Below are 9094 nucleotides of genomic sequence, written 5' to 3'. Positions count from 1 at the left end.
ATTTGCTATAAACCCAAAATGAAAACAAGAACAGAGACTTGAACTTGATGAACTATATATTTAAGGTTTCTTGTTACATGAGATATGTGCTGAAATTCTTAGTGAATTTCCACAGTTTTCTTAAACATAAATGAAAAATAAAAGAAGAAACAAAAAGCAAGTAGTGAAGTAGATCGGGTGAAGAAGATGGTGGTTTGTGGTGGCCGAATGGTGGTGTACAGTGGTGGTGGGTTAAGGGTGAAAGAGTTGGTTTCTTGATGGAGATAATATGTGTGGGTTTCTTCTTGGTTTTACAATCTCAAACTCACACACACACACTTTGAAATTGGTTGGTTGAGTTGGTATATCAAAAACCGAAAGCTGTGATGAGTTGGTCAAGGTTTTGGTGAATAAGGTAATGTTGAAAGTGTGGGATGTTTTGGTGTTAGTTGTTTTAGTGAAAGTGTGGGATACAGTGTAACATTTGACTATTGGGGGACACAACCTCACCAAGCCAATATTACTGTATACTCTAACATAAGTACATGGAGGGTGTTGTTACACTTAAATTTTGTAAAAACGACTGAGGATTTAGATTGCCAGATGTTTTATGGAGGAGTGCTGGAGAGTTGGAAATAAATAAGCTATTAGTTCTTTACTCAAATAGTATGCTATGACCCATATTTAAAATTTTCGTGTCCCGCCAAAAAAAAAAAAAGGAATTGAGAGATGGGTTTTTCAAAAAAAGAGGTTCCTATTGTGTTTTTTAAAATTGTTTGAATGGATTAAATGATGATAGAGTAAATGTTGAAGTTTGGATAAGCCTCAATTCTATCATATATGCTCGATTAGCATATGTTCAAAATATAGCCATTTTTTGTGAAACGAAACCGGTTTATCTTTAAAAAGAGGTTCCATAAGCCTGAACCGGTTTTGTAAAGAAACAGATTCCTAAAGTTGAAGAAAAGAAACCTCTTTTTAGGTAAAAAGAGGTTCCAAAATCCCAAAACCGGTTTAAAAAAAAAAACAGGTTCCTAAAGTTGAAGAAAGAAACCTCTTTTTAAATAAAAAGGGGTTCCAAAGGTATATGACCGGTTTTGTTTAAAAAAGAGGTTCCTTAAGTTAAATAAGGAAACCGGTTTCGCGTTCGAACTATACAAACCGGTTCCTTTTTACTTTTGAAACATCTTTTTCGTAGCTCCTTTAGAAAGAGGTTTCAATTAGGGGTTCCTTTTGTCATATTTGTAGTAGTGAATGAAAGTTTAAATGGTGAACAGTTACCATTTTAAGTTTACGTACACGTTCTTTAACTCCGTCATATATTTTTGTTTTTGTTTTTGAAAAGCAAGTAGATTATAAACAACATCACAAGTACATACAAGGGGAGATGAGTTTACGTACACGTTCTTTTACTCCGTAATATACTCCTCAGGTCTTAAAGATGACAAAGGTTTTTGTTTATTTTTCAGTAGGTGTTTCTTAAGATGATGAAGGTGAGGAGAAAAATGAAGGAGAAGAGGAAGGAACCAACAATATAATTTTGTCTCAAGAAAAGAAGAAATTGGTAAAAAGATTAAAATATCCTCACGTGATTTGCATGTGATACATGTAAGTATGTAACATATCAATTTTAGTAGATGTTGGGATGAGGGACTAAGTGGGTTGAAATTTCAAACAACATGGAGCAACGACGAGAAAAAAAAGATTTAGGCCGGAATACGCATTTTTGAGCAAACTACAGAACCAACTGCGTAATTTTATCATCTTAAAAATGTTCAAGCTATGGAGCTGTATTTATAAAATTCCAATATATTTAACTATTAACGTATTAAAATCCGGGTAGTTAGTTATAACTGTTAATAAAGGCTAACATTCAAAGTCAAATTAGCTGTACGATATTTTGGGTTACACATATGATCAAATCAACTTGCCGAACATATAATAAGACTTTTAATCTTTTTAACTTGCCATATTTCGACATACATGCACACTCCATTTCATGGGTGGTGGCAATATTTCACTTGCCGCAGATATGATCAGCAACAAAGATGATGGTGACCAATCATTACAACCACGGTCTCTTGCAGCGTCGTACAACGACGTGATACGTCCACTTTGTGACTCACTTCACAAATTACGCTGTATGAATGTCATCGAAGAAGGTATCACTCTCCCAACGATTGTTGTAATCGGAGATCAATCATCCGGTAAGTCTAGTGTTATCTAGTCGCTCACTGGCATTTGTTTGCAAGGACTCTGCATTCGGGTTCCTTTAATTATTAGGCTTCAACCCATTTCTGATAATGTTTCAATACGTTTGGAGTTTCATGGCGAAACTATTGCACTATTGGACGATGGAACTAAGATATTGGAAGAGATAGATCGTGCAATCGTAAATATAAAGGAGATATCAAATCTGCCATTGACTTTGATAGTGAGGAAGAATACCATTCCTGGTCTCACCATCATTGATTTGCCCGGCATTGCGGTTAATAGTCAATCCGATAACATTAACAACAAAATATCTGGTATGGATTCATATGTATTATTGCTGATAAAGATAAAAGATCTTTCTCCAAAAGAGATTAATTATGTATTTCATAAGCTCAGTGATTAACTAGACACAAAATTGAAAAGTTCAATAAGATCCGAAAGTTTTGTGAAAAAAAAAAAAAAAAAACCCTTAGACCATATATAACCGCCCGCAACTTTCCTTCCGTTACTTTCCTTCCGTCATCCCACATGGCAAAACTAACGAAATTGAAGGACCCTAACAAGGCGTCAGAACTGACGGAGCCAAGGCGTTAGTTGGACTTCTGACGCAAAAAAAGAAATTGTCACTTCATGCTTCGGCCAGTCACTGATTTTTTGATTTAATAAATATATATTTATTATAATTAATTCATTCCACCTCCAATTTTCAAAAAGATTTTATCTCATCACCCTACTCAATATTTGATAAAAAAAATTGACAACGGTTAAAAATGTCTGAAACTGGCATTGCCTTGTCACAGACAGATTGTATTTTTTTGCCAAAAAGTACATAAAATGTGCATGATATCACATGCACCATCAGAAACAGCGACGGAGCTTGAACACTTACAATGAGGGGCCAAAAGAACTCAATCAAAAAATGTATTCTTTTAATTTGATAACCAATGATTGATAAACCGTATGCTAGACATTCAAATATTAATTTGATGGAGTCAAGATTGAATTTTGACATATTTAGTCCCTAAATCTATACAAATTGCTAGTAAAGACTAAACGTTCTTGGGGGACCATGGCACTTCCCTGCCCTTACAATCCTCCGTCACTGATCAGAAATAGTCTTACAAAGTCCCTTGTGGGGCGTTCTTTTTCTTGTTGACCGGGGTGTGTTCTTATCGGTTGAAGGGGCTTTTTCAGGGCGTTTTCGAGGCTTTGCCTTCCTCTCGTGTCTGTAAAGTTTATACATTAAACTATATATTTATATTTATTATTATTATATCTATATATCTTCCTACATATTATAAGAAAGCCATAATTGTGAAATAAACTTTTAATTTGAGTCTTCATATTTATATTTAATCTTCATCTAATATTAAACAAACAATTATGACCCTTGATCAATTAAACGAAATAGAATTACTAATAAATATTCGGTATTTATTGAAAAAGACATTCATATCCTTACATTGAATTAATTAAATAAATGGTATGGCATTTTGAATTTGAATAATTCTGTATTCTATATTTAAATTCAAAAATCCTAGCAATTAGGGAAAGGTAACGTAGAAGTTGTTAATGTTAAATTTTATTAATTAAGGAATTAATCAATTACAAAACGATTTCATTTATTAATATGGGATGGGATGTCCAGTAGTACAGTATTTAATTTCGTTAAAAAAATTTTTGAATATCATCCGAATAAATTACACATTTTTTTATAAATTTTACAACCATTTAGAGGTTTGACACTTACCAAGAAAATACTTATTTGCAAATTATGAATTAGGGTTTGTATTTATAATCAAAATACGGGGTCGTACAATCCATTATTCACTCAACAACCCAAATCAACACAGCACAAACCTACACTAAACTAGGGTTCGTTCAATCGTTCGTTGTCAGATGCATAACAAAAATCCTAGAAGAGGTGATGAAGAGCGATAATGAAAACATGTATGAACCCTAACTTCTTTTATATATTTCCATCGATTCAGTTTGCTTCCGTCGTTTCGTGATAATTATATATTTATTTATATAGTTTGGTCATCATCGACTTGAGATGCGGTCAAATGCCGGAAAGCCCACAAATTTTCTTCTTCTCGTGTTAAGCCTTACATTGGGTTTCAAATGTTTACTCTTTTTATTTATTTATTAACATTTCACTTTATTTTATTGAATAAAATGAAATGATTCATTTGATTTATTATTACGTGTTATGTGAATGCATATGAATGAATGAATTTGAAGCCGTCAAGAATACAAGTGGGTGCAAATCAATTGAATCAATCGCAATTCTGCTTCTGCAGTTGCTCCAACAAATGTAAACCTACTGATGCAGTCGATCTCACATGGTACCTCTTTTTAGCAAGAAAAGGGTACATTTAATTTTTTAAATCGTTGAATTTGTGATTGTTGTTTTGTTTTCTGTCTAAAAATACTGATTTGTAAATTACTTTATTTGTTGTGGGATAGAAACTCACCATCAGATATCATGCTTCTTTCAAGATTTAATTGTATTATTACGAACATGTATTTAACATCTACGCGTATAGTTAAAATAATTATATACATAGATATAAGGAGTATTTGTGTAGATGGAGCTGATGTTTTTTTTTTTTTTTTTAAATTATTTTCTTGGTTTTCGCGTAAGATGTCATATAGGCGGGCTTTGTTTAGAAAGAAATTAAGGAAAGGAAGGTTATATGGAACTGTAAGCAGGCCTAGGGAGAAAACAACAACACCTTCAGGATAAAGTAAGCTAAATTGCTCAAGTGCGGGAAGTTACAGTTACAATCATGTTAAAGAACTTGCTTAAATTGGGTGCCATATTGCTAAAGCTTTCTACTTAACCAACATGGTCTTGTGACAGCAAGCTGTTGTGGCGATTGTCTGTATGCAAATGCGACTTCAGCACTACTTAAAGAATGATAGAGCCCACCACAAATGATAGTTTTAAGTTTGAACGGTTTAAGGTATGTAGTTAATTCAAATTTGTAGGGTGATATTCTTTTATATTCATGTGCTTATTTGATTCAACTTTGTAGGTGGACATCTTTATCACAAATGAAATGTTTACTCACGATACAGAAAAAAGGGATCCCCTGCAACCATCTGTAAAGATTAAGGAAAGTCCCACCAATTTATAGCGGCAAGAGGAACCTGAATGATAATCACGTGATGCAGTTTGGGTTCTGTTTCTCGTGGTTGATATTGCAACCTTCTACGTAGTATTATACATGTATGTATCAAGAAGAATTTTCTGGAAGTTGGGAAAATACAATATAATTTTGTAACAAGTTAGATATCATTATAGTTTGATCTGTTGTCATACCACTATTAAAGCTTGGTGACAATTTTGTTTTAAGTCTTTTTCTTTGTTTATGATATCTAACTTCAAATTTTCTTCTCAAGACTTCAAAGGAAATTTTGGAGAGTTTTGTGTGCTTCCATCAAGGTCCCTTTAAGTTGACAAGTGCTTCGAAGTAGGTTGTGTGTCTTTGAGAGAAGTGACTATATCAGAGATGTTAGCCGTGCAAGCAAACATATCAAAGACATGATAAGGCCCACAACGAAGGGAGGAAAATTTTTATTTGACGGGTTAGATTTTAAATCTTATTTTACATTTTCTCAGTTCTAACTGCATAAGAACACTAATTTTAGATTTAATCTGTGATATAGACCTTTGGCTTAAATAATATAGATTACTAACTATCTATTTAAGTTGGTTTATATAATGAAGGTATATCAGTCAAATGGGTCAAGTTGGTTATGTTTCATGTCAAATGGGTAAACTCATAAGATTTCAGGATCCCTTAATATGTTTGACTATTAATTGTATAGAAATCGTACACAATATTAGTACTGAAGTGTTTTGTTTAATTTTGACACATTATCTAAATTGCCTACGATGTTTGTGATATTCCACTTTAAATATACATTATCGATTTTCTGCTCTAATATTATTGTGTATTAAATCTGATGATATGCAGGGGGATTGCAAGTATTAGTGAGAGTGATGGGTAAATGTTTGTGGCTGGAGCACTTAGTAACTACTATCGCAAAAGGAGTTGGCAACCACACAATACAGATGTTCAGTGGATTGTTATTTAATACCGAGGAATCATATTGCTTAAAGCAAGGTTGTAAAAGTCACGAGTCGGGGACGCATCGGTCTAGACCTAAAAAGGACGCGTCGGCCGAGTCGGTGACGCGTCGGTGACGCATCGGTCGTTGACCAACGTTGACTTTATTAATAATTTCTTAAATATATATTTATATACATATAAAATAGTTGATTATGTACCATAAATTTCTTAAATAAGAACTTTGAATTTAAAAACAATCGAACTTCAAAGTTAATTAATGTTACCGAGTACATAATCAGTAAGGACACAGAGAAAAGAGTGGCCCAAAAAATAAAACAAAACCTAATTTCTAAAAACATATCAGATCTTGACGGAAATTTGACTGATATTGACAGTTTTGACCAACTTTGACCGTCTTTAACAGACTTTGACCGAACTTTTAGCTTTGACCGTCTTTCGAGTCGTTTTTAGAAAAAACGGGACGGAGAACCCAAAAAAACGACGCATCGGTCGACGCGTCGGTCAAGTCGGACGACTTTTACAACACTGGCTTAAAGTGTATTCATTATTGAATGTTGACATTGATCGCATTTCACAATTACCACAAAAGATTGAATTCATTTAATTACCAATGGGAAGCAATACGTATTTATTTTGTTCTTTTTAGCAATTTTGTGATGTTGAATTACTTTTTTTTGTAAAATTTTGATTTTGTTACCATTACTATCATAAAGCACATTTGCAGTTCATCATATAACTTTTCGCTTAATATATTAATCGATCATATCATAATAGCCCACAAATATTAAATTGCTATCAATTTTTTTTAAATTAACCCGCGGAGTCGCGGGTTTTTTAACTAGTAATTATAATAATTAAACTAATAAAGATGATAAACCCAACAGAGAAGAGCAGCCTCTTATTTTACACCCTCTCACAACATAAATCAACATATTGTACTGCCTTACAAGATTATTGTATCATAGTTTATTGTGATTTTGATTATTTGGTTTTCACATTCGTGAGATTGAATATTTTTTGTTGTATATGAATAAACTTATTCAAGTCTTTTGATTGTAGAAATCCTTGCTCAATACATAAAACCGTCATATAGCATCATTCTGAATGTTATATCAGCTACTACTGATTTTATGACATGTGAATCGATTCGCATGGCAAAGAAGTTTGACAAAAATGGACAACGGACTCTTCATGTCTTTACAAAAGTTGACGAGCTGGCATCATTAGAGGATCTATATACGATAGTGTCCACCAATATGGGACCTGATTATGTATGTGTTAGAAATCCTCTCTCAGGTGAGGCATATGAAGATTCTCGAACCAAAGAATCAAATCTTTTTGAAACTCATCTCACCCTTTCAAAAATTGACAAATCTTTGGTGGGTGTCGATGTTGTTGCTCAAAAACTAGCTCTGATTCAGTTAGCCAATATTTTTGAAACATTGCGCGAGATTGTTAAGAAGATCAATGAAAACCTCAACACATGTGCTCTGGAACAAAACAAATTAGATCAGCATTATTTCACAACAACTACAGAAGCTATGCCAGTTTTCATGCAGATTATTATGATGTCTCAGAAGTCTCTTTACAAAATAGTGGTGTCTAGTGAATTTGATGAATATCCTCATGATACATAAATGTATTTTGTGACGATCGCTCCAAATCCATATGGACGAACACGTCATTCATCGATTTCATTGCGAGGTATTTGACCTCTATATGATACGTTTTGTAAACATTGCATTCTTTTGAAAAGGCACACCATAAATGAATATTTAAATCAAAGGTTTTCGACATCTGATGATATCTACATATAGACAATCACCGTAAATAATAGTTTACAATGGTACTTCCGTTGACAATGCAGTCAAAATAAGATACATGGTGATGATTTGGTGAATGCAACGTTTCCTTGATAAATATGCCATGTAAGACTCCATGCACATAGCTTGTCTAACATATAAGCAAACAGCGTAAGACTTCTAGGGAACCTGAGAATAAACATGCTAACAAGTGTCAACACAAAGGTTGGTGAGTTCATAGTTTTAGTGTTTCGCATAATCTGTATATAAAGGTGGATCACAAGATTTTAGTTGTTTCATCCAGAAACGTTTATCAAAATATTCTACAAAATTGAGCACCCTGGTAACTAAACTTTAACGTTATAATAAGTACCCCTGTTTTAACATACATGCAACCAACATGTATAATACACGCAATCCTACGTGTATTAAACTCAAATAGCATACGTCTGTTTTATAGTTCAGGCTAGGGTTTCTATACTTGGAACAGACGGGGATGTCAAGCCCTATTGATCCATATACAACTACTCGCGCCCACCAGTTCTTATAACCGGCAGTTACTAGTTACCAAAGCTAAGGAATTTTCGGTTCAAACTCGGTGTAGAATTTAGTATATACTTGTATCCATTGCGTTTAAAATAAAGTGCATGTATTCTCAGCCCAAAAATATAGATTGCAAAAGCAATTAAAAAGGGAGCAAATGAAACTCACCTTAGCAGCATATAAAGTCGTTCACCAAAATGTGACCGAAACTCGGATTACCAAATAACCGTAGATCTCAACCTAGAGAACATATGTTGGTCAATAAATGTTTATCAAGCTAGGTCAGGTCATAGTGTATCATAATCCTAATGCTCGAGATCGACATACAAAAGTTATCCAAAGTCGTTTCAAAAAGTCAATTTTGACAATAGTTCAACAAAACGAGACGTACCTTATATAAGGATTCATTTACTCAGTTGGTAATATTAAAAAATCCAATTTATCAATCTTACA

General features: G+C 33.5%; 1 protein-coding gene and 1 long non-coding RNA gene across 9 annotated transcripts; both read left to right on the top strand.

Annotated features, from left to right (window-relative positions):
- Positions 1–1978: 1978 nt before the first annotated feature.
- LOC139851471 (putative dynamin-related protein 4A) lies at positions 1979–2596 on the top strand. The gene is made up of 2 exons (XM_071840524.1): positions 1979–2186; positions 2232–2596. The coding sequence occupies exons 1-2, from the start codon at positions 1979–1981 to the stop codon at positions 2594–2596; spliced, it is 573 nt and encodes a 190-aa protein (XP_071696625.1).
- A 1304-nt stretch (positions 2597–3900) lies between these two features.
- Positions 3901–6863, top strand: LOC139885968 (uncharacterized). 8 transcript variants are annotated; one of them, XR_011772186.1, is made up of 8 exons: positions 3902–4143; positions 4229–4319; positions 4438–4565; positions 4841–4943; positions 5060–5162; positions 5235–5428; positions 5602–5787; positions 6180–6860. It is a non-coding gene; the product is annotated as an uncharacterized lncRNA (long non-coding RNA). The 8 variants fall into 8 exon arrangements; XR_011772187.1 differs by having other exon boundaries at positions 3903–4143; positions 4229–4310; XR_011772185.1 differs by having other exon boundaries at positions 3901–4143; positions 4229–4565; positions 4841–4961; positions 6180–6863.
- The last annotated feature ends 2231 nt before the right edge of the window (positions 6864–9094 follow it).

This window comes from Rutidosis leptorrhynchoides, chromosome 1 (genome assembly GCF_046630445.1).
Source record: "Rutidosis leptorrhynchoides isolate AG116_Rl617_1_P2 chromosome 1, CSIRO_AGI_Rlap_v1, whole genome shotgun sequence".
Lineage (NCBI taxonomy): Eukaryota > Viridiplantae > Streptophyta > Magnoliopsida > Asterales > Asteraceae > Rutidosis > Rutidosis leptorrhynchoides.
The sequence above is the reverse complement of the archived record's forward strand: the minus strand, read 5'-3'. Positions and strand labels throughout refer to the sequence as shown.

Coding starts and splice junctions, on each gene's coding strand:
- LOC139851471 (XM_071840524.1), top strand. CDS start 1,979: ATGGGTGGTGGCAATATTTCACTTGCCGCAGATATGATCAGCAACAAA. Junction 2,187..2,231: donor AATCGGAGATCAATCATCCG/GTAAGTCTAGTG, acceptor TTTGTTTGCAAG/GACTCTGCATTCGGGTTCCT.